General features: G+C 35.4%; 1 protein-coding gene across 1 annotated transcript in view; it reads right to left on the minus strand.

Annotated features, from left to right (window-relative positions):
- ERC2 (ELKS/RAB6-interacting/CAST family member 2) overlaps nucleotides 1–27,159 on the minus strand; it is a 409,803-nt gene that overhangs the window by 117,108 nt on the left and 265,536 nt on the right. Inside the window, exon 16 of the mRNA XM_086470650.1 lies at nucleotides 12,212–12,372. Within this exon, the coding sequence (XP_086326776.1) occupies nucleotides 12,212–12,372 (161 nt within the window). The remainder of the gene's footprint in view (nucleotides 1–12,211; nucleotides 12,373–27,159) is intronic.

The raw sequence follows: 27,159 nt of genomic DNA on the forward strand, positions 1-27,159 counted from the left end.
TAGGCTAGCTTTGATTCTGTGTTGCACGCGGAGGCGACCTTCCTATCCTATCCTATCCTACCTACCTTTGACAGCTTCTCCTCAGTGCCTATCCCTGTTTCCTAGCCATAAGCAAAGCTCAGGGGGGTTGAAAAACAAAAGAACAAACTAATATATTTAATGACTGTCTCTGTTAGACCAATCTACATTTTCCCACCCACCTAGAAGATGAGAACCATGTAAGCTAGTCTCCAAAGAATGCAAGGTAAGTTTGTTGGGAAGCAAAAAAGAAGAATCCCTAGTAACTAGAATGACTTTAGCAATATGGTGATCCTCAGAGACCTGTGTGGCCTAATTTTGGTCAGAGTTGAATGCAATGAAGATAAACTACATGTTTGAGGTAGGAGTGGTTAGAAACTGGGAAGAGTTTAACCACAAAAAAAGTATTTTTACATTTCTAATCTAATCCAGTAAATCACAGTTCCCCCTTTAGTATCTACATATTTACAAAACTAAATCTGGATGGGTTTTGAGAAACTTCACTATTAAATATAAGGAAAAATATATACCAAGTCTTTCACTTGTATCCCCCACTGTACTTTTAAATGCTAAAATGCAACATAATAAGCATAATACTCCTATTAGGATTACGCAAGCTCCTCTACAAATGCTACATTTCGATTTACCAACAATCAAAAAAAATCTTTCCGCTAACAATATCCTGCATAAGTTTGTGCTGTCACCAGGCTCTTGTTTCACCACGAAAAGTTTATCTATTCAGTTGGAGCCACTTCACCCTAAGCAAGCAAGCCAAGGTGTCCTTTTAAGGTTATGTTTATCTTGAACTCAACAGCTTGACTATAAGACGTAGCACAGACTGATATAACGTACCTTCTTAAATATGGCTTTTCTTTGCTAAGATACCCTGGTACACTGCATATCAGCGTGGACATAGTCGTTTGTTCACAATCAGAGAAAATTGAGATGCACTCATCCTAATTTCCACTGACATCATGTAAGTCATGATCTGTCAGTCTCTGCTAAGCAGCAGCACAGTGTTCAAAGGAGAGGTGTTGTTCATTAGAAATTAGGTGCTTTATCACATTTTTTTGTGCTATGCCATATTGCACCAACGATATTTGAAAAATTATTTTTTTACTACAGTATTTCTACACTTACATTGTTTAGATAGTGTTGACAGTGATAACATGATACATGTCTTTATTATTATCTTGTTTATTACAGTAATGCTTGATGGCCAGTGAAGGATGGGAGCCCATTATGCCTGGCACTGTATTAATAAAGAGCATTGATCAATCTCGTCAGACTTATACTCTAAATAGATAACCTATACACAGTGCAGTGGGAGGGCATAAACACCACCAGAACAAGTAGTGTGAAGTTCCTTTGGATCTAAAATATGGTATGAGTGTGTTTCCCTCCCCAGAAGACAGACACTCTTTGACTGATTTCAAGATACAGACCTCTATGACAATTAATTCTTACAGGTGTCATTACATCTGTTAGATAAAAGAGTAAATCTCATGCTCTTACATACAGAAAGGCTGCCCCATGAGCTCACACCTTAAAAAGCATGAGAGAACACATATTAGAGAGCATTAATGAATGCTCTCAGACATCAGAGAGCAAAACTTCAAGCACATCTTGCATCTTATTAGACACAAGAGAACCCAATTAGGAAAGCAAAGCAATAGGAACTTAGATTTATTTTTCCACTGCACATAGAGAAGTTCTTGTTTTGCTGGGGACATGGGGAGGAGGAGGAATGAGGGAACACAGGAAGGAGGCAGCAGTGGATTTACTTCATAGCACCTAAGGAGTAATGGGAAGACAGAGAAGCTAAGCAAACCTTTCCCTTCTACCACTAAGCAAGTTGTTCCTGTTTGATTGCCTCTGACTGTTCTCTCCTGACTTTATAAGACCTTTTTCTTTTAATAGAAAACATCATCATACACATGTCTAAGCACATTTTATACTTTATACAACATTCAACAATAATCCAGTAATTTAGTTTAAATCATTCAAATCTTTAAATTTCTTTGGTTCTCCATTTTCAAAGATACAAGTTTACATTAAGTTCAGCATTATCCCACTGGGGAGACCCTCAGCTCATAATTCCTACCATCGAATTGCATGTCGTGAGTCTCAAGTATGCAAGATTTGCCACTGGAAAAAAGAAAAAAAAACCTGACCCATCATATTTTGAGGTCTAAAATGCAGAAACATCTGCTAGAATCATATTCAGTTGGCTGAGGATAGGAACATGGGAGCCTGCAGTTGATCAGTGCTGCCCTAGGTGTCACGGAGGCCAATGGGAATTACATTAAGAGGGTTTTGGTAGACAAGGGCGTAATTCAGTCAGCTTTTAAAAAAAAACATGAAATAGAAGCCTAATTTTTTCTTTCTCTCTTTACTTTCAGCCTCCTACTCCTTCCTTTCTGTCTTTTGAGCCACTTGTTCTTTTGAGTATATTATCAGAGGTGGAGGCCTTCACATTCCCATGCTGGCTGAACTTCAAAACAAATGCCATCCTATTTCATCATTTTTAAGGTAGTTTTAAAACAAACCTTATATAGCTTTGTCAAGATCAGTAATTACAGAGTACATTTTTTTTCTATAGTATTGTTCTTCTGGTAAAATTCTTTTGTTGCTTATATTTTCTTATATTCATTTTAAAAAAAAAAATGTGTGCGATAGAAACCAGACAAAATGTGTTTCATACTTAGTAGATGGCATACAAACTTTTTCTTCTTTATCTCATAAGTTAAGATTGCTGAACTCCACAATAAGCTAACTTTAGATAAAAATAGTAAGCTTCCTTAAAAAATAGAAACATATTTTAAACTATACCTTTCCTTTGGAATAGTCCAGATCTGGATTTTCATTCTTCAGGTTTCTACAGCCCTCTTTACCATCATCCATGTTTCACTGAATGCTAACTCATAGTCCCTTCTCACTTTTATATGCTGTCCTTCTCATCTCTGTCCCTTTACGTATACTATTCTATCTCACATGAATTTAGAATGCTAAAATCAAGCTATGTCACAGATTAAACTGGTGTATCTTAAACCCTAACACATTTATAAATTTAAAAAAAAAAAAAACAAAAACAAAACCAAAAAACAAACAGAAAAGCATTTTAGTATAAAGAGGTTGGGTTTTTTAAAAAAAAAAAAAAGGAAAAAAGAGAAGAAGCAAATATAATGATTTGCAATTGCAATTGTTTCTTCAAATTTTCATTTACATTACAGACTAAGATACTCTGCATCTCAAAGTCCTTCAGGCAGCTTGAGACACGGTAAACCTGAAGCACTGTTAATCCTGTCTGTTTTCTAAGTGGTTCAATCACTAGAGAAAGTGATGTAACCATCATATCTCCCTCTTACTACCTGCACTTTAAAACAAACAGTCACTTGTATCATCTTGTAAATCCACTTACACACTATAGGGCAACAGAAGATGCAACAGGCTATTCAAAGTGTGGCCTTTAATCTCTCCAGAGTGTATTAGTTGACAATATAACTGGTTCTAAAAAATAAAAAAAAAAACCTAAAAATCATCTGATCATTAACTATATGTGTTTCAGTGTGAGGGAGCTATGTGAAAGGAATGAGCTAATGCTTCCAAGCAAAAATAAATTTTAGGAATGTAGTTCAAGAACAGCCAAAGAATATAAAGAAGTAGCTGTTTATGTACCTCTTGTCTATGAATTTTTCTAACCCCTTTTTGAACCAGCTGATGCCATCCTGCCCTCTGTGGAACCAAGTTCCAGATCACCAACCAACCACTCTATAAAGCTGCACTTCTCTTTCGAACCGACCACTGATTAACTTCAGCAAGTGCCTGATATTCCTCATGCTGAGGGATCTGGCAAACAACAGTTCTACCTTCAGTTTATGCTTTCCTTTGAGATTCTGCAAACTTCAAACATATCCTGCCCCTGCCTTCCCCTCCCCAGAGTGAAAAGTCTTTAAGTCTCTCCCTCATAAAGCAGCTGCAGGATCCCCTTGATCTCTCTACCACTCAGGTTCTGGGGAAAGCACTCAATGAATAAAACCCCTAGGAAGCATTGTGGAATTTCCAACATAAAATGTTTGCTGGAGCACTGGCTGTTGTTTTTCTACTGAGGCAAGGTACCGGAAAGGGTAGAGAATAACAGCAACAAAATCAGAAAGAAAAGTGCACTACTAGGACACAGAGTGGCAACTACCACCAAAGTCCCTTTCTGCCTGACAGAGGCCTCTAACCATATGGATTACAGGAATCTGGAAGATCATTTTTACAACTAAAGAGTCAGAAGCTTAAATTTCTGTAGTTTCTTGAGAACATGACTCATGGAAATGCATGATAATAAAGCCAAAATACTTACAAGATGAAGAAAACAAGCTGGTCAAAAACCACACCCATTTTCTAGATCAGGAAAGTATGCTTATTTATCATAACCATAATACGTGTTGTCTGGAATATGTTTGAACTCTTTCTGGTTCACCTTTAGACAATCCTTCGGTGACATAAGCACTACTGTCATTACATAACAGAGATGAAAACACTGCCTTCATGGGAAGGAAACACTTTGAAAAGATTGTTATTGCACTCTCCCCACTGTCTAAAGAGGATAGGAAACATGGGAGAGGGTCCAGCTTCCTTTGCTTGGATACCCATATAAAAGCAGGCAAAATACAGCCTCTCATATCATGTTTTGGAAAATCATAAATTGATCTTACCAGTGTTCAATAGCAGGTGACAATCTATTTTGAAAGTAAATTATGACCGTAATAAGAACAAAATGAAGAAAAGAAATGGCATGCTTTCTTCCTACGCTGATGAAATTACAAACATCGTGAATCTTGTAAAATAAAATCAAAGTATACTATCATTTATTCCGAACATATGACTCCCAAGTGAATAGAAACTTGGTGACACTCCTATGTATTTAAATAACAGAAATGCTTTGCCAAGTGAACAGTTCACTCATTCTATTCTCACAGCGAGAAACATTTTATTGCTTTGTGCCCCTTCATTGTTTACAAAAGAAAAACATCTCTTCATTTTAGTCAAGAAAGCTTCTGTTCCAGAGAACAAAGCTTCATTTGGATTTCTCTAATCTTTATGGTGTTTGCAAGTTGGTGTCAAAAATGTTAGTCAAGGCATGCTGTGTTACAGGTCTGTGGGGCAAAAGCAGTCACAAGAGACTTTCCACCCAAGCTACAAGGAGACCATATTACCATTCTAACTACTTCCTATGGAAGTCACAGTTGTATCAACATCCTGCTGTTTGTATTTAACTTGGGATATGACTCTCTACACTCTCAGCATGAATCCTACAATTAAATGGAAGCAGTCCACAGGTTACTAAAAAACAGCCTAGTGTTCTACATTCAAAATGGTACAATTTTTGAGACAATCAACTTGCTATCCATTCACTGAACATGTTTATAGTATACATTACCATAGCTGAAACAAGTCAAAATAATCCCTCTAATAAAATTACAGAAATTAGTAAACTTCTTTTCTGAAAATAATTTTTTCTCCACAGCTATTTATACACTAGTTATCTAAACTATTAAGTAAATATATGATAAAAAATTCATGTTACAGAAATTATCATAGCCATGATTCTCAAAATACAGGATGTATTAGAACTGACAAAGTAGAAACAAATATTTTAAAATTATTCTATTTTCAAAATAATACTTTATTAATAGTCTAAGAAATCTGACCCTGGTGTATTTGCTTAAACTTTAATTCAAAGAGTATCCTTTAATGTCATGTATCCACTACTAATTTAGTGTGGAACTATCCCCAGCGTAGGTGCTGGCTCTTTTTAGAATATACTAGTGTTTAAAAAAGAAGCATAAACTAAGCACCTTTGCCCACTCCTTTTAGTTAAACACCTCAGTTTCCCGTGTAGGCAAGAGAAACTGTTGCCTACCTCCTTGCTTTCCTTTTGGAAAATAAGGGGGTGGGAGGAAAGCATTGCCTATCTATAACACAGAAAGCAGACAGTATCTATAGGGACGCTATTGTTTTAAGTGACTTTAAAGAGTGAGTTCCAAGCAATTTCAAAGAGTAGTTCCAACCTTCAATCACCCTGCCAATTTCTCCTACCTTGCTATACTGCTTTCCTCATCCTTGCTGCTGTATGGAAGAACCCAAAAAAGGAAATTAACTTCATGACTGCATTCAAGTAGAGTCCCTACAATTTCATCAGGGATTTTCCTGTCAATGAGTGTCATGCTTCCAGCCTGTGCATGCCCTGAACAGGTGAATTGCATACACAATTACTCTGAAACGTTCCAGATGCACTGGATCTACTACTTACACAGAGATTTCAGAAGCGCTTTTGACCATCGCTGTACACAGTGACGAGGAAGAAACACTATCCTGTGGGTGACAGAACCTCTTGGGGTAGAGAAATTAGGACATAAATAAAGGAAAACATGTTGAGTTCCTCTCCCTTTGCCTTCCTAAGTGCCAGTCTGAGACCGTGATGGATAGCAATAGTAATAGGCGAATGTAAGGCATGGACACGAGCTGATTTGTCCAGGTGCTGAAAACAGGTCTAGATTCTTTGGACGTCCAACAGCCCCCGTTGGAGCTGCAGCTCCTTCTGAGCTGCTACACAAATGTGAAATCCCCAACTTCTACTCCCGTAAAATTTATAGATGGAAAAAACGGGTATGTCTGCAGAAAACCATATGAATGGTAAACTTCCTTATACTTCTGCCACTAGTACTTCATAAAGCATTTTGACTTCCCTACAAACTCTGACTGTGACTCTCTGGTTTTACATCTTACACAGTCTTTCCCTTAGGCTGTGATCCCTGACTTCCAGAATCCTCTTCATCCCTGCAATACCCTCAAAAGTCCACTTGAAACCATTTATCTGCTTGTTCATGCTTGAATTTCATGCACTAAAAGGAAGGAGAGGACTAGTCAGACCAGGTGACAGGCAAACAGACAAGACATTCTCTTCCCTGCAACAGGACAAACTTCCTGCTTACTCTGTGAAGCTGCTCATACTGTTTGTTAAACCAAGGAGATCCAGACCATGGTCTTGCACCCAAGACTGGCATCTAGTGGCAAATACAAGTGCCCTCTCCTTGTTTAGCAGAGCAGCTGAGCCACTAACCCAGCAGGTAAAAAAAGTGCAGTATGCGTTCAGCACTTCCGCAAAGAGTGGCAGCTGGTGGGACTGAATGCTTGGTGGAAAAAAACATTTTATCCCCTTCTTCCCACAAATATTTCGCCCTTGACTATACACAGGTGCTGTTAAATGAATAAAGTAAACATACTGAAAAACATAGATAAGCAATATTCATTTATTATTTTCAGTGAAAAAAAATGGTGGACATTCTTAAACAAAGGAAGGGATGTTTAATTTTATACTGTCACCGTGAGAAAAATTTACTGCAAAACCTAATTTTAAAATAATTTTTTGGGGGACAGTATAGCAATGTTCTATGTTTGTTACTGAATGAAAGGACTACTAGCTGGTTATTTTATTAGGAGATCCTTAATGTTTTACTTCTGAAGTGATCTGATTTATTCCACATAAGGGAAAATATATATATACTTCTGGAAATTTGTAGTGAATTTCAGGGCAAAGTCACTTCCAACAAAACTGATTTAGCAATACCCACAGGTCATAGCATGAACACTATCAAAGGCAAGGCAATTGCCTTTCAAACTCTTGGCAAGAATTTCATTCAGGATACAGTGAAAGCTTCAGAGCACTAAGTGTACCAAGTTGACTGCTAAAGGAAACAATCAGTAATTATCAGTTGGATCTCAAAAATTAAGAATTCACAGATCTTCAAGTCAACACATGAAGTTCAGTCATTTGGGGGATTAATGCCACGGTTACTCACTAATAAGTGCAGTGTCTGTCACGTGTCACTAAGTCACTGAAAGATCATCAAATCAATGTAAAATAACAATGACTTTTTTTTTTTCAAGTCTTGTATTTAAACCTATTTCTAAGTAGAGTAAACACTACAGAAAGTTAATTTAAGGGCCTTTGACCAAGAAAGCCCCAAGTTTTGATAGCAAAGTTTTGGGGGGTTTGAGGGGCTTGGTTTTTTTTTATTTTAGCTTCAGTGGTTGCAGCTTGAAGATTACATGCATATAATTTAAAAGTTTAACTAACAAAAAAGGTGATAGCAGATTTTATACCTTTTCCCTCACATGCCTTTTAGCTCTCTAGGTCAAACTTTTTACCTTTCAAAGGGAAAATAATTTTGACCATTTCTAAAAAGATGATCTATCCCATAGAGCAAAATCCACTTTCCAAAAGGACAGGCATTTATTTCACATACATATATAAAGCAATTTTAATATTATATAAATGCTTATTTATCCATCTATACACCTATCTAATTTTGTTACAAATAGGTTTATGAGTCTTGGAAAGAAACACCACATAGGAAAGGACATCTATATGAAAGCATTGTGGCCATGAAAGCATGCTCCACAAACATGGCATTTCTGAAACATCTGAAAAAACCTCCACGACATCACAGCACAGCTTCTCCTACCCTCAAGCTCTTCATATTACAAAATTAATAAGCTTCTCTAGGCAAGCCTTGTGAAGTACTCAGTAAACTGTGCTCCTTCTTGCAGACTCTCAGAAAACAAAAACAATGTCTGGAAAAAGTAGTCTTGATAAATATTTCTACCTACCAATTTTTAAGTTCAGGCCAACTGAAACATTTCTATGGATGATAAATACATTTTGTTAAAACATCAACATGCCTTTTGTCACACTATACAATGAAGTTTTTTTTTAATCTATCACATTAAAAAGAAAAAGTGCATTGATCTGGTTTGGTTTGGGGTTTTTTATGCTCAGAAATAGAAAGAGCACAAAGCATTAAGACAATTAGGCAAAATGATGGATTTGAACACATGGTGCATTTTACTGTTAACATGTATGCATAACTTCAATTAATGTCAGTATGAGTTACGTGTACACTGCTAAAATAATATGACCATAACAAAAATATTTCCTCCTATAGTAATATTTTTAATAGACATTTGGGAAAAAAAAAAAAAAATCACATTTAGAAAGAAACATGCAAATTCAAACCCTTCTCCAAACTTAACACATTGGAATTCTTTAAAATAAATCTTATTTTTTTATATGTTGGCATCAATTTGAGAATAACTTGATTTTTATCTCCTTCCATCAAATTGCCTTTCATTTAATAGGTACTTATCTAGTTTCCAGTTCAAAAAGATGAACCAGATAATGAACAAGATTAAGTTGCTATCCATTTTTATTGTAAACTTCCTTAAATAACTGAATGTATATGGGAACACGTAATGACAACTGAAGAGTTATCTAAAACTGACAAATTATTGTAGCCAGTAAATTAAGATAGATCTTGGCAACATCAACCAGATGCACCTAGAATGCAAAGTTATGTTTGGAACTTGAACATAATATAAGCAAAGGAAATCTGGAAGCTAGCAGCCAAAGCCTGTAATCATTCAAAATTAGATTAAAAAAATTCTAAATAGAAGTTATGGTCAATGCTGCCAATTAATAAATTATTTTAAAATATCAGAGAGAAGACACACTATTCTAGTGTATTACTACAACACAGAATTATCATTATTTTGTCAGCGGATGTCTGGGTCTTAGCTAGCTTCTACAATCTGTTTTTTGAGAATACCTTATTCATAAAAAAATAAATGCCATATTTAGGATATTTTGTTGTAATGCAGCAGTTTATAAAGTTTGTCATACACTTATTTCAGTAAGGAATTTCAAAAATTAAACTACTGTAATGAAATATCTGAATTATTCCTAAAAGATGTTTACTAATACATGTGTATCTACTAACGTAGTTTAGTGTTATCTTATTAAATGAAATAACCTGAAATATGATCATGTGAGTTTCTGTCATTATTCATTCTGTTTAGTAATTTTGTGCTGTGATTTTACATATATTGTTTTGTTCATTAACTCTATTTCCTACCTCTTAGACCAGCAAAACCATCCTGACGTCCAACAGCCGTATTCATTTCTTTCCATTGCACCACAAGCAATAGAAGTTCTTTCTGATTCCATCTCCAATATGAACTGAGCCTTGTAACATATTTCACAGAAACTAAAGTCAGGACAGAATTAAAAATAGGACTAGAATATATGGGTTTCTTAGCAAAAGTGGGTTCTAATTCTAAGTTATTAGCTGAATCACAAATTTCGGGGGAGTGATTTGTATATAGTTAGAGCATTAGACTGTTACAGGCAACAACACAGGGCTAGGTAGCTGGGACAGCTACCTAGTAGAGGATTAGGTAACCCCCTGTGGCCTAAGTAGGAAGTAGTATGCATTATAATTAATTGTATTTTATTATTACAGGTTAGAAGGGTTTTGTTATTCACTTAGATTTTCAGAGGAATTTTAGGTCACTTCAGGATTAAAAACAAAAACTGTATATGAACAATTGCTTCTCCCGAGGGTGGAAAAAACTGTAATGGCAGAAAAGTTTACACGCTTATACAGCTAACAAAGTAGCAATTAAGAAGTCAAAGGCAAAAAAGAAAAATAAGAAAGAAGTCTATTACAAAAGAAACCACACTAATGACTACTGAAAGAAAACAAAAAACCTACTCACATTTAACCAGGCATTTTTACTTATGTAATTTTTTATTGCTAATTTAAAATTTGCTTCTAACTTTACTATTTCACTTTCAAAATTTATACTATAAAAACACACTATATGTTTATATCTCATTTTAAATTCTGAACTATTACTAACTTGGACCTTTGATACTGCGGCTTTCACGACTATTACCATCCACTCAGTTCTTTACTCATAAAATAGAACAGCTTTTCTCAATAGAAAAGTCAAACTTTACCAGTTTTTCCCAACTTCACTCCCCAGACCGGAGATACACACCTTACACAGTTCTGTGAGGTTTGGTGTACCCAACCGAAAAAGTCACAATATCAAAATAAAAGATACTGCTTTTTTTCCCTATGTTGCTAAATAATTGATAATTGCGATGAAAAAAAAAAATCTCACCATTAGGACGAAAACCAAGCATGCACTCAACAGACCAAAGCACTATACAGAAAATAGAAGACTGGATGAAATATACTGGTGCTGAACATCTCAGTTATCATAGGTGAATTAATATGTACATGTAAAAGAAAATCAGAAAATAAAAAAATTTATCTATTATAGAATATAATATCACATACTATAATTCATATGTGCTCCCATTTTTCTATATAGATATAGACCTCATTAAAGTCAAAGCAGAAGTTCTTTTGATTTCACTGGAAACATTCATGTTTATATGACAGTATTTCTGCACCTATATTACATGGCAGCCATTCTTAAAACCTACTTTTATAAAACTCTAGAGTAAGCATACGTCTCCATTTCCACTTTGTCTCATTTACAGCAACATTATTAAAACCACTTTTTCTGATTATTTACCTACCTTTAAAATGTAAGGATATCTACAACAACTTACCTGAAATTATACATGGTGTAAGTGTTTTGGTTTTTTTTCCCTCCCTCAATAGGACAGTTTCAAAATTACAACTGTGAATTTTCTTCGCTGAATGTTAACTACACACTTAGCAGCCTAGCCAAGTCATCATAGGTTCATGCTTTTTTTGCCAATTTTAAAGATCATGTCAGAGCTTTAACATCCCATAATTACAGATATTTTCCTTGATTGTGGGTAGGAAGTTAGATTTAAATTATAAGTCTATCTTCCTTTTTCATTCTGCACACATACACATAGTGATAACATGTATGCAAGTAGGTTTTTGTTGTTTGGGTTTTTTTTTTTTTAACCAATTCAATGCAATAAACTTTGCACCGTCCATATAAAGTTAAGAAAACCTCTTCCTTGAATCTGAGACTAACAGAAAATCCAACATAGAATTCCCACTGAAAGATGGGGCTTTAGACCCACAATTTCCCACAGAGGTTATATGTGCTGATGTAACAAAAAACAACTTTCAAAAAATTCTTCTCATGTCAATAGTTGAGTACTTCTAAATGAAGACTTTCACATTTCCATATTTTAAAAGGATTTTAGCAGTCTTACAACTATTAGAAGTCTTCAAATTCAGACTTAAATATATACATAGAAAAAAACACAGGAAAAAAAAAATCTCTCTTATGGCAAGAAAGTAGTAATTTTAATTTTCCTATGAATTATAGAAATCAATGTACTTACTTCATTTCCAGAATTTCTTCAAGCTGTTTTCTTCGCTCTATTCTCAGGTTAGCCAGGTGTGCTTCTTTTTCAGCCAAAGACTGCTGTGTTGAGGCAAGACGGGCTTTGGTAGAATCTAATTCTTGTCTAGTCTTTTCCAGTGCATTCATCAGCTCTTCCACCTAAGAGACAGAACTTTTTAAACTCCATATTCTTTAAAATAAGAAAGTCTTAACTCTATATAAATATGGAAAAAAAAAACCACAAATGGAATTATTTTAACTAAATATCTGTTCAAATCTATTCCTATCTTAACTGTTTTAAACACTAACAAAAGTAGTCCTTAAATACCAAAAAATCTTATGCTTCCGTGTATCCATCAAGTAATAAGCAACATTTATACAAACAGAACTAACACACGATCACCAGAAACATATTTAACCTGGCCCACTGCCTCATACAGACACAATTTATAAATATTTTCTGCACCATGTATATTATTCAGCATGGTGGTAACTCATCATAATAGTAATTTCAGATGCAGATACATATTTTAATATAAGACCAGTCATGACAATCCATGTATTTTTCATTTTAAAAAATGCACACTCTTCTGTGCGGAACACATTGCCCAGGGAAGCCACAGACTCTCCAATTCTTGCGTATTTTCAGATCTTGACTGAATGAAGCCTGGAGAATCTGATCCAACTTCGAAGTTATCCCTGCTTTGAGCAGGGGTTTGGACTACTTTGCCTCTAGTGGTCCCTTCTAACCCAAATTATTGTATGATTCTGAACTTTAAATGTCTGTTACTGCTTTCATAACAACTGAGTGAGTTTTTTCATGACAACTGAGAATTTCTGAAATATGAAATGTAAGAAAGTGAGGGTGACCCCACTCCTTCTTTAGCACTGGCAAATGTCAACTGGATGTAGGATAAATTTCTTATTGCAGAAATTCAGAAAATCTTCATCTTTTCAGAAAATGAAAGGCAGAAGTAAAAAAGTGTATGACATGGTCCATCACATTATTTAAAGAACACACTAAAGAATGAAGACTACATATACCACCTGTCTGGCAGCAGGAAATTTACTTAAGGGGTAAATCATTATATTCTCAGAACCCAGAGGACCATGAATAGTAACCAGGACACCAGTACGACTTCTCCCTATTCAATTGTTAATTTACATTAAGAGCTGCAAGTAAACAGCTTTAATTCGGTTTTATGAGATATAATGATTTAAATAATGAATATGCTATTTCCTCTATCTGTTTTCTCACCTCCTTTGTCTAAATACTAATATTTTATAAATTGGTAACCACTTCCAGAAGAACACCTAACTAAAATGAAATGGGAGAGAGGACATATTCCAGTTGTTCACATCATGCAAGCCATTGAAAAGTGTTCACTTTTGCTGGTGTATTGAAAAGTCTGATAATATTCCACTGTGGTCATATAATCAGTGTGGCTACAGAGAAAATAAGATGTTTTCTCCCAAGTTCATGCTTAATTGTTGTTATCTAAATCCTACTAGTATGCGATCAATGTTTATAAGCCACATATTTTTGTTTCAATTTGAACACACATTGCCTCCTATATAATGGGTTCAATAAAGCAAAATTAATAATACAGTCCTCCAAGTTATAATGAGGACTCACACCCTGTTTGAGAATGATGCACTAGTTAGTTACCCCTTCTACACCAGCTGCATCTGCATCTTCATAAAACACCATAACAAGATCAATGGAATACTGATACCCTTCAGCGTGCAAAAAGTTATATTTCATGAACGCAGAATCAGAATTACCAATAGCAGAGAAACTACTGATTTTCAACTTCCCACTCAGAAAGTAAACCCAGTGTAATACTGATATAAACAAAATAGGAAGAAGTGCAAATTCTGCAGTAGAGTCTGTGCAGGTGCAAGGTGCCACTAATGTAAACTGTGAAGAATAATGAAGGATTTAGATATCTTTGTAAAATAACTATCTAGTGAACTCTTACAGTAGAAACAGTGAAGAGAAAATATACGTGAGGGAAATTAAAAAAACAAACAAACAAACAAAAAAACAACTAAAAGCTGGATTTGCACTTTAATCCCGGGGCGGGGGGGGGTGGGGGAATGATAATAATAAAAATAATTTTAAAAAAACAAACACCAAAACCACAACAAACAGGAGACAGACAGATCACATTTCTTTAAAAATATACTCTCCACAAGTACAAGCCTCAACTACTAAAACATAATATGATATTTCTACCTGCTTTCTTGGGTTATTTCTTAGGCTCATGCTTGTGGTTTTTAAAAACTGCATATAGTTTCTGCTGAGCCTCCAATCTGTTAGTTAATTCCAGGCAACACACATTAATGGAAACAGTAGTAAGGACTCCAGACTGCAAAGTCATTCATTCATAGAGACTCTTGCTCTGAGACAGTATCTTTAAACACCAAGCACTCCAAACTTGCAGATTTGTTTGGCAGATGAGAACATAAAAAGGCAGAATAGCAGATACTTTTGTATCACTGCACTCCTTGTTCCTACAGTTCCAGCTCACTTTAGTATCCAACCTGTTGACTGACTGAATGCTCATCTAAGTTCTGATATATCACATCAGTTACATTTTAGAACATTTAAGGGAATTAAAGACCTGTGGAAAACAAAACTGTGGATTTGTTAATGTATATTAATAACATACTCTTCTATTACCAGACAAAAGAGATCAAAGTTTAAAAGAAAGGGAAAAAACCTTTAAAAATTCAAATATGAAAACTTTTTCAAACCACAAATCGTTAACACATGTAGACTTGAAAGTTATACTTTCATTTACACTTTCAACACAATATTTGCCAGCTAGTTCTTCCTTTGCTTTTTGAATAAGAACCCAAGTTCAGAGTTGTATGTTTTCCTAGTTAACTGTCTCACCACCAGCAGAATTCAACTGTCAGGCAAGTGCAGAAGAAACTGATTTTTTTTTTTTTTTTTTTCAAATCAAATACCATCAAATGTATAATGTGTGAATTCTGAAGTTGCACACACAATCATCTCAGTGTGTTTATTATCTGTGGCAGATATGTTACAATGGAAAATTAAACACTGAAGGCAGTATTATCTAAATATAAAAGTCGGGGGGGGGGGGAGAAAGTATTGTTAAACATAAACCAAATTCTTCATGTAAGAACACATTCTCTTCTTTATTAAAATTAAAATGATAGCTGAAAAAATTCAAGGTTAAAATTTTAAGTTAATGTTGATTTACTACCTCTTAGTCCTACTGTAAGAAACTGAAATAAATCTAGTCCTACTAGTGAAAAATTTCAGCTTTCTGACCTAAGGCAAATACTTCTTTTGCTGCATTTAGGGGCACTTCATCTAGAGAATAATGTGCGTCCAGGAGTCCTTTCCTCTCCAAAGCACCGGTATGGTACTGCCATCCAGTTTCTTTTTAGTTTTTCCACTCTCTGGATATTGAGCAGAGTCCCCTGTTGAAGCATCACTTCAATAATGACCAAGTAACACACTGACAAACTTTTCTTCTCATTGTACAAAGGATCAAGATAACGTTTGTATTCACGACCACATTTGTTACCTGTAGTATCTCATCCAGCCATTTCCCCCGGCAAACTGAAGCACCTATTCTACCTCAATTATCATGTATGCATCCTTAAGACCTTTATTTACACAAAAGTACAGAAAAGTCTCTCAAAGCACTCATTGTTGGTCCCTAACATGTTCCAACAGTCTGGCCACGCCTCCCACACCCGCATGCGCTGAGGCCAGGCCGGCCTGTCACTGCACACATAGCACCAACGTTCTCTTGGGGCCGCCCCTCTTGCGTGGAGGCCAGAAAGCCTGCGTGTGGTTTTTCCCCTCTGTATCTCTTAGTCTAACTACTTCTGATTGCAAACTTTGCCATTCTAGATACCAGCTGAAGAATCAGTAAGAATTCGTGTTTTGAAAGAGTTTACTGTGAGAACCTCATTGAATACAAAGCTCCTTGCTCTAAGTACTCTATGACCTGAATACATTAACTAGGTTTTCTTCCCCTTTGAAAGACAATGGCCTCATTTTATCCTTTTGCATTTTCCAATAAAAGCCATTCTTTTTTCATATTTGCAGAAAGCCTAACTGACCTCAGCACTTCAAGTATTTTATTAAAATCAGCAGTAGAATTAAGTTTACATTTCGAATGGCATAAAACCAGCAAACTAAACTATAATTCTTTCTTAGTCTGAGTCTATTATAAATGAACACTTTCTACTTCTTCTATAGCTTCACATTTTCAAGTCCCGCCAGCAGTGTTTCACACCAAGAAAAGAAAAAGAAGTGAATGTGGCTGAAGTTTACATCTGCGCTACCAGAATCTGCAAATTAAAGAAGGCTAAAGTTCGAATGAATGACAGTTTATTAAAAATGCCCTGGAGCATTCTTAATTCCAGATTGGATTCGGCTCAGCACAACTCATGCTAACATTACACTGTTCCCCTTTGTGGTAATAAGGAGGCGGAGGGACAATTGCATGTTTTCTCAGTTCAAGTATAATATATTTCTGCAGGATGACAAAGAGCTGGCCACTTTCCAGCAATCAAGGTTAGTATTATTAGCATTACTATCTTTAAAGGGTTAGCACTTCATTTGAGCAAAGATATCAGTGATAAATACAAGAGTTTGGGATTTGCTTAATTTTTCAAGTATCAGCAGCTAAACAAAAACTCCACACCTACTGTAATTTTAATCCTAATCTTGTGTTAGTATGTACAGATCATTTATGAATTTTACACAGTAAAATAAAATAAATAAATTCTATTTACTTATATATTCTTCACTTTTCTTTAATACAACAATATTAACCATTATAGATAATTCAAAAAAAAAAAAAGAACCAAAAAGGTTTAACAAACTATTACATTCATCCAGTACAGGTTTGTGAGCTGCATTTTTATAAGACGTCAATCAGTATAAAAATCCAGTCAGTTGTTTTCAAAGGTGCTTTCTTTTTGTCCATTTGTTATAAGGAAACACCTTTTTTTTTTTTTTTTTTTTGCGAAGTTGCATACTATATAAATTTCGGTTACCTCCAGTTCTGTGAAGATTAATTTAATAAAATCTACATTTGGGGGTTTTCCCCATGACTAAGCATGAGATTGTGAAAAGGAAAGATTGTATTCCTTAAGTCTTCTATGTGTGGCTTTCCTGCAAATTTATTCTGTCATGGGACGAAAACGACATAGATAACACCTTCATAGAGATGAGGGGAAAAAAGAGATAAAAACCTGGATTTGTACACACAAATATCCTCTTACCGGCTCTTCTGACTCACAGGCTGGAGACTTCAGCTCTTCGCACGAATGGATTGCCTATGTTTTGCATAGTGAAGGATAAGCACCAGGCATCCCAGGATCCTGCACCAGCGGCTGCTGGCCAGCCAGCCTATCTCATGACTAATTCAGTTACACACCTACAGGAGGTCTAACATAAGTCAAGTGGACCTACTGCTCTTAAAATTGCCAACACTGTCCTGCAATATGGTTTGTATGTACCTTGTTTCTTTCTGTTTCTAATGGGAATTTCTCCAGTGTTCAAATGCCTAAACAGCTTCATTACAAAGGGGTTTTTCAGAAAAGCAAACAGACATAGAAAAGTGTCATACTGAGCTTTTCAAGACATGGAAATAAACTCTTTATCATCCTCCCCTCCTCTCTCTTCTTATCCCATTTGTCATCCATAGCCAAACTCCTCACCTCTGACTTCTTCCATCAGAGCTTTTAAACCCAGGAAACAGGTCTAACGAAATCAGTATAATTATGGATGCTGATGCTCCTGCTCCTTTTGAAACAAAGAAATTAGATACATGTTGCCTCTCACAATTTTGGATATTGTCAGAGAAGAAAGAAGTAACCACACTCTAGAATGTATATAAGCTTTAAAATGAACAGCCTAAGTGAAGAATTTGACAGAAAATTACATAGAACATTTATAAAATCAAGGATAATAGTTCATTTTCAACTTGGGGTCATTTAAAAAAAAAAAAAAAACACAAAATAATACTAGGCAAGTGGGGCCTAATACTATCAGCAGCAATGCAGTGGTAGCATAACACAAATTACCAGAAGCACTGAAATAGCATTCCCCATGAAACAGCTTGCCATCTCCACATGAACACAACAGCACAATTATCAAATGGGATGCCATACTGCAGAATTTGAATTCAGAAACCTTACTGAGATTACTTTATTACATAAAGTAGGATTTAAAATATTTTAATTCTCTTGCTAAGTGCTATGTTAATAATACAAGAGGTTTAGTGTTCAGATAAAGAGGAGAGACAGTATAGATACAGCACATATTTCCCATCTAGACTTGTAGGGACCAGAGTCAGGGAGAGAAGCTACTTCAGTTTCCCTAGTATTTCCTTGCTGGCTGTCCCATGGTGGCTACCAGTCGCATTAATTTATATTAGCATGGTGTTATGACAGAGACATATGTCCATGTCTACATAAAAATATTCTAAAATTTAGCAGATTCCCATAGATTAAAAGAAATAAATATCCTAAGTGGATTGATTAATAATGTAGCCATCTTTATTAATTTAAGATTTTGCAAGACAGTTCTAGAAACTGTATTAAAATGATGAACTTTCTTGATAGTGGCAGTTAGAACATTGATCATTTTCTATTCTAAGCCTCAGTAATCCAATAAAATATAGGATCCAACAATATAATTCTCTGATCTGGTCTTCCAATTACTATAGTGATTTCACCTATAACTGAAAAAACAATTAAATAATTTTGGAAAATATTAGTAGTAATCAGTTTAAAAAGCCAAACCAAATCAACAATCAAAAGCAACACTAACAAAATTTATATATATATATATAGTTTCAATTAAATCGAACAAAAATTATGGTATAAATAATATGAACCTCTGTGCTCTAGGGTTATGTCTCTACACAGACGAAAACAAAAACTACTCTCAAGTGCAAACAAAAATGATGTTTCCACTGGAGTCCCAGGAATACTGTCATCTATTTAAACACTTCATCTTGTGAAACACAACTGGCCTCCAGTTACAGTATTCTCAATTAGTTTCAACTAGAAAACACTGTGTGACAACAGGGTGTCAAAATGTGAATGTGACCTCCTGCAAAACCAAAAAGGATGGGCAAAACAGCAGAATAGCCCTTGCAGATGCAGCTGGAATGTTTTACCTCAAATAAAAGCTCTTTCATTAGCAGCAAAATGTAGTTATATGATGGAGTAATTAATATCACATTCTGATTTTGCAACGCAATATAAGATAGGAAAAAAACCAACAAGATGGACCAGCATTCACAGTGTTGCAAGAATCAGTCAACAAATGTTCTTTGTCCAAGGTAAACTTCATGCTGACAAGGCCTAACTCACTGTCAGTCTCATTCAACTCTAGAAGTCACCCAGACATGCATTGTAATGGAAACAAGACCAAGCACCCGAGCAACTGTGCAATTCCACTTTTTTCAAAATAAGTAGCATCTTTTTAATTTTTCATTTAGTTTGAAAATTATTTCATTGATATATCTTATTAGTATTCTCATTGACCTTCATTTCAGCAACATTCTGATTGTTTTAAATGGCTGGTGGCCTCAGTACTGCTCTAACTTAGACTCGTTTGATGCTTTGATATTTACAAAATCTACTTTGATAATTACAAAATTACCATTAAAGGTACTTTAAAATTGTTCAAATGAAAGCAGACTTAGATATACTATATTGATCAATTACAGAGCTCAACCTAAGGTTTTAAGAAGCATTAAAAAAAAAGTGATTGAATTAGCTATCGAATATACGTTGATTTCAGTAGGACACTCAATTGTCCTACAGGATGTTGTATCTGGAAGAGAACTCTTACAGACTGAAAACAATTACACTGTGTGATTTCAGTGTTGAGTCTCTTTAGATAAACCATGCAAGTAGAGCAGTGCAACTCTTTAGCTGGTGTTAAAGTACAGCGCTGTCAGATTGGCCTCTCTGGTTAATGTCAATAGCACTGCGTATAAAAGGTGACTAAAGTGTGTACAAATGTTGATCTTTGGAGAAGGCATGCCTAGAATCATACACACATCTACTATTTCATCCACCAGGTCAACTTCAGGGACAGAGGGCAAATCGGGAGTTTTCTTGCCAAAAGCTGATTCCTAGCTCACTTGTTACGTTACACTGCACAAAGCTACTTCCCCACTGCTTTTAATCCATAATCCAAATATATTATTAAAGTTAGAAATGCTTCTACCTTAGAATATTTCCAAAGGCAGCAGAGATTCACATGGTATGTGTAAAGTCTTACTGCAAACAGGTAGTTTATGTATATAAGAGTTTCTCCACACACTACAATGTGCTTACATGTTGTGAAATCACAGTATTTAAAGTGAAAATGTTATTCCATTAAAATACTTGTATAGTTTTAAGTCAGAAATCTCAGAAAAGGCCATTTCCTCTCTAGTTTTGATACAAGCTAAATAATCTTAATAAGTAGCAAGATAAATAAAGATTCATGCAACTGGTAACAATGTATAGCTTCTGCACCAAAGAAATCTAATATAATCTTTAGAAGTGTGACTTTTAACATACTGTTCATGGGAGTACTGAATGCCCAAGGAAACTGTATCTCCAGTCTTCTCTTGATGCACATAATCTTCCCCCATTTACTTAATTCTATGGCATTTTTACTATAAAATTATTTCTGCAATATTTTATTGACTTGGCACACCTACAAAAGTCACAGTGGCATGGACGTGCTACATGCTCAAAAATTAAAATTAATTCCTATTGTATCTAATACAGTAACAGCTACACAAATAACCATAAGAAAAGTCAAGGTATGTCTATACATTAAAGAGCCAAGTTCTAGCTCTGGCACAATCATTTGCAGATCACTCTTATCAAGAAAAATTTTCATACTTGGTATAGCAATTGGTAGTTACATCCTTACTCAAATTTATCCAGAGCCATGGGTGAAGTACAGGAGAACACATGGACCAGGACTACAAACAGTTGATTGTTTCAGACATGGTACGAACATAAGCAACACGAATGTATCAATATGGGCTTTGTCTTTATAGGTCAATAAGACATACTTAAGCCTTAAAAAAAAAAAAAAAAAAGGTTATATATATTGTGTAATTTCTGGTACTTTTCTGGGCAATAATGTTCCTTAGAAATAAATCTTTCTTACAAAAAAAAAACCAAAACAAAACACCACCTGCTTTGGAGGGTTACTTCAGGAAGAGACCAGTCATAGGAACAGAATTGAAGTGCTTATGAGTCTGTCCAGGATAGGATAGCCCATAAGACAGTCAGGGGAGGCCGGTGGGGGACAACAAAATGTCTGGCAACTGGCCTCCATTATTAACACATGATAAGCTAGGAATGATCACATGATGAAGCAAAAATATCGACCCCAAATTTGTCAGCAGGAATTCCTCCATGAAGGCAGTGCACAATCAGCATGTCAAATTTTCAGAGCGTTAAAGAGAAATCTTGCTCAAATAGCAGCTCCCTGTTCATGAAACTGTCCCCACACCTACTATACAGTAATAAGCTTATTGAGTAAATCAGTCACAGAGCACAGTGCCTCCCCTCAATCAACACACTAGAGAGAAATTCCCAGTGGGAGGAAGAAGCAGTGCTGGAGGAGCAGTATGCTGAACTGAACTCAACAGTCTCAGGAAATACTACTTGTGCAAAAAGGGAGCCAGATGTGAGGATGGTTGCACAGCCTGTTGCCTCTGAGAGCAGGGCAGCCGGCACTTAGCAAAAGCTGAGAAGGCAGTCACAGAGCCCATAGATGCCTCCACAATGCTGCAGGCTCACTAGCTCAGGAGGAAACTATGCAGCAACTGAACATATCCTTACACAGTTGCACACAGAGCAAGCAATGCTATAGAGCAAAGTTGCAAAAAGACAGAACGTGCAGAATTATACACACACAGATATGCAAGAAAAGCAACTCTATAGGAACGGCTTGCTGTGATTACAGAGAGGGGAGAAGAAAATCAGGTGGGGCAATAGAACACTGACAAGGGTAGGAAGATAGCCTGAGAAATATCATCCTTCTGAAACCACAAAATTTTCATCAATCATTATCTGATGGAAGGAAGAGGAAGTAAAGAGACTTTATAATGGTTTTACTCCAGGTTAGCTCCTGAAAAATTCACCTCCATGTCTTTGTGAAATAGAGCAGCAGTTAACAATGAATAAAAACATTATTAGGAATAACAAAGATGCCAAATTACAGAACTTGCTCTTTTCCAAGCAACAAAATCACATGGTCTGACTATCACTGAACCAAAACTGTTTAGCAAGGATGTCCAGAGGAAGAAAAAGAGCTGTCACTTAAACTATTGCCTCACCTACAAAGGAAACAAAGGTTTCAATTCTGTCACATCAGTTTGTGAGAGTTTGGCCCAAGTATAAAAATGCAAATACTGTAACTCGAAGTTCAAGCACCTAGATTTTTTGTTCATCTCCCCTCATGCAGTTAATGATACACCAGCCAAATATGCATTTGGCAATGCATTTCTACTGAGTGACAGATGTTTCTTCACTAGACTGAAAAAGGGGAGGAGGAGAAGATTATAATATTTATACCCCCTATTCATCTTATCACTACACTATACCTCTATTGAGGTAATATTCTTATATTACCTCAACATCTACTAGATACAAGAAAATAATAGAAAAAGGCAATAGAAAGTGGTGCTTAGCTCTCTCTTCCATGAATTCTGTTGCTTCTTCCCTCTTGTAACTGTCCCCAAGTATTTCCCCACTACAATCCTCTGCATTCAATTTTCTATGTCCATTTCTAGTATCTTTTGGTTTCTGATGGAATAAATATCATAGAGCTGGCTCTTTAGCAAGCTCCCAGAATTTCCTGAACCAACTGTCCCTCTTCCACTTCATCTTCCCAACCTGCTGGTCTAGGTCATATTGGAACATTTCTCCATATTATTCTTGGAGTGCTTTAGTTCCAAATTCTGCTCAGCAGTCACTTAACTCAATGTCTTTGCCTTTTTAAGTAAGCAGTTATGTACTATGAATTAAGTAGGCAGTTTTTTAAGGCAGAATAGCATTTCCATCTATTTCAAGGTCTTTGATAACAGAAATATGACTAATGCTTAAATTATGTACTGTTTCAGACGGGCTACTCAGTCTCCCAAATTAGCTCCAGTACATGACACAGTAAATGAAATTTGTTAAGCATCTGTATTATAAGCAAAATCCTTAACATCGTATTGATGTGTTTTAAGAGATCTCACCTCCAAAATGTTCAAGCAAAGAAAAACATTCTTTCATCCACAGCCTAATGAAAGTAGTAATACCAATATAACTGTGTGCTCACAACATACAATGTCATAATTCGAAAACTGCCTACAATGGCTGAAATTATGATTCCTGTGTTAAGCACACAGAACTCTAAGAAGCAGGTCATATATTTAATTATTTTATTCTTCATATTTCTAGTCAGATACAAATATTTTCTGAAATGTTTGGGAACGAGGATAGTCTAAATATAATATACTTCTAGTGGAAATAATATTTGCTCCATTTAGACCTCAGGCACTGCTGATGGCAGAACAAGATTGGAATGTGCAGATAATTATCTTTGAGGCTAGTCAACAGCTAGAAGTCCCTCATAGTATCACCTTTAAGATCAAGCCAAGACATTCCAGTCTGAATCAAGGTTTATTTATTAAAGGATTTAGCACTTTTAGATCCAATATTGCCTGGAAGACCACCAATTTCCATTCTGAAATATCTAATTTCTTCAGTTTCTTGGTGCATACATAAGACCTTCAAAATCACTTCAGTAAGCACACACATATGCACATAAATGACATCCAAATTCCTTCCTCTCTCTGTGATGAATTCCACAGGAAACACCTCTACAAAGCAAAATCTCCACAGAGACTGTAGGAGATTTCAATAATTCTCATTCATTTGGGCAACACAGTTTAGAAAATTGCAGGCATTTTTTATTGAAAGTTGGATTTTTCTTGATCTTGATTGGTATAAGGGATACTGAGAAAAATAGTGTTTCAAGGCTAGTAAAAAAGAAAACTAAATAAAATTAAATCATTGGTATACGAAATCATCATATCTCTCCATCTTCCTTGGTCTAAAAATGACAAAAGACACAAAATTAGACAACAGTGGTAAGCAAATACATGAGATGTCATTTGAGTATTTTCTTATCCAGGAAGAGAGCTGGGCACTTACGGGTTTACTTTTTTTTCCTTTTAAGAAAAATTGTTTACAATGAATAAATAAAATTATTATTCAAAATTAGAGCTCAACAATTCTTTTGTTGTAAGTTGGCTTTTTCAGTCTGGGGTCTCTTTTGTGCTGGTGCCACTTATCTAAAATCTACTATTAATGACAAGATCAAAAGTAATGGCTTATAATACAACATCTGTTCAGTAAATTAATGTGATAGTGTAATATATCTGTCCTATAAATGAAGAAATAAAAAATATAGCCTTTCTACAGAGAACGGATTTGGTCAACAAAAAACCTAAATACTCACAGTATGATTCTTGTTATCCAAACTTCCCTGCTGTACATGTCTTCTTATCTGACAGTGACTCCTCACGATGCAAACTCCGAGTCACCCAGGCAAATTTCACATCACACACATTGTTTGAGTAACTAGTATCCTACAGTATTGCATTATGAATATAGTTTAATCTGAGATGTATCTCACCGTACTTCATGTCGTGTTATACAACATTGCACCTCAAGAGGAGGGAAAACTGGAAGTACAAAAGAGTAACCCTCATTGCTATGAATGCACAGTAACATACGATAATAAAAACAATAACTGTTAATTTACTATGCTGTTGTAATACTACAAAAGCACCAAGTATTTTATATTCAAAATACCCAAAATAGTGGCAACTAATGTTTAAAGAAGTTTTTTTAAAAAAAAAAAAAGTGAAAAGAGCATCTACTTTTCCAAGATACTATCTGTAGTATCTGTCTCTCCTTTACTTTAGTTACATTGAGTTAGTAGTTAAGCTGCCAAAAAGGGGCCCAGAAGACAAAAGATTTCCCAAACCAAATAACATAAGTTTCCTGGACAAAGGAACGAAGATTCAAGCTCTTTATCTTAAAGGACTGCAACCTTCCTCCCTGCTCCCTACCTTCTTCGAACAGTGTTTCAAATAGAAAAAAGAAAAGCCAATTATATCCTCTGTCAGGAGGATCTATTCTGCTCCCACGTACTGCCCTTGGCTTCAGCAGGGTAGAAGCAGTATGGTTAACACAGATAGCAATCCACTACTATTTTTACTCAGTTGCATTTATGAACTAAAACCATTTTAATATTCCCAGCACATGCTTATGGTTAAAAGCCCACATGGTCCCATATACACTGTAATATCTAAAATAAGAGTCTTGAAAAAACAAAGAACTGAACCAAAGCTAAGAGCATTGCTGTCTTTACCAGAGAAGTCAACTCAGAAATAAACACAACTGTTCATGAGAAAGATATTAGAAGCAGTAAATTTTCTAGTGATGAGTGGTTTTAGGTGTATAATTTATGTGAGCAAACACTCACTGGTGGTACGACCAGAAACACAGATATCATGGAATGAAAAGGATCAAAAACAGGGGAAAGTAGATGTGGATATATGCTCTACTAGGCTGACAATTAAAACTAGCAAACTTATATGAAAGACTAGATTGTGATATTTTCACAAAAGCAAAAACAAAAACAAATGTTGTTGACTCAAGAATGAACGTTGGCAGGAAGCTGCCGTTAGGTCTTCTATAGTTTACACTATATTTTTTCCCTCCAGACGCTGCCAGTGGGAGGTTTTACAGGATAATAATATACTGAGAAACTTATGACAAGCATGTCCAAACAAAGTAAAACATATTTTTCACAAAACAGTAAACTCTGATAGCTTTAAATATATGGAGCCAGAGGTAGTCTGAAGACTAGTTATAGCAGAATTGTTAACTTGTAAAACCTGTTTAAGGTATTTAAGTATTCTTGACTTTTTTCCAGAAAATATTGTTATAGCAGGAAGTTACTTCTAAAAAAAGTTGAAATAGGAAAGGCATTATTCATACAAAAATGCTGAATAGTAATATGTTTAACAGCTTCATGACAGCAAAAATAGACAAATATCATAACTGTCATCATTAAAACTATCTGGCATAGTAAACAGAATTTTAAAGAAATGAGTAGGCGTAAAACATGAATAGTTTTTTATTCCTAGTAGCTGTCTTTTCTAAGTCATACTTAGAGTTTGTTAGCAAAATAGTACATGAGCGTGTACCTAAGTTTCAGTACATTTAAACGCATTGTGTAAACAGAGATCATGACAGTCACCCGCGCAGTCACTTCTGTAACTTTTATTGTCCAACCACATGACTAATTCCTGAAGTACCAAAACCCTCTAAGAATACAAAAAAACCCTATTCACATACTAAAACAAGTTTATCTGAGCCCACGTAGAATAAAAAGATTGCTGAAGAACCAAAAAAGTTAAAAATTATATGGAGTGAAAGATAACATTTTAAATTATTGGCAAAAGAAGTTTTTCTAATCCTTTTATTCCTGTTAAAACACAATCTTGACTCAAGAAAAATTTAGCATCCAAGTTAGACAAAAAGGTCAAATCAATATCTTATGATTCTCCTGACACTTTCAGATAGAGAAGATGAAGTATGCAACATTTCTCTGGAGATACAAATCAGTCCCAAATCTATGCCGCAGATTGAGTAGTACCCACCACCTGAGCACTGGTGTGTGACAAGTGATGAGTCTGCACATTATAATGATTTTCCTTCTTTTCTCCTCATGTAATTACTAATTCTTTAATTCTAGTAATCCCTAAGAGGGGATTAAACTGGGAATAGGAACCAAGATATGGCTTTCCCAATTTAGAGGTGCAACTGAATTCTCAGCAGCATCTTGGGAGGACA

Source organism: Leptosomus discolor, chromosome 9, assembly GCF_034619465.1.
Source record: "Leptosomus discolor isolate bLepDis1 chromosome 9, bLepDis1.hap2, whole genome shotgun sequence".
In the NCBI taxonomy this organism is placed as follows: Eukaryota; Metazoa; Chordata; class Aves; order Leptosomiformes; family Leptosomidae; genus Leptosomus; species Leptosomus discolor.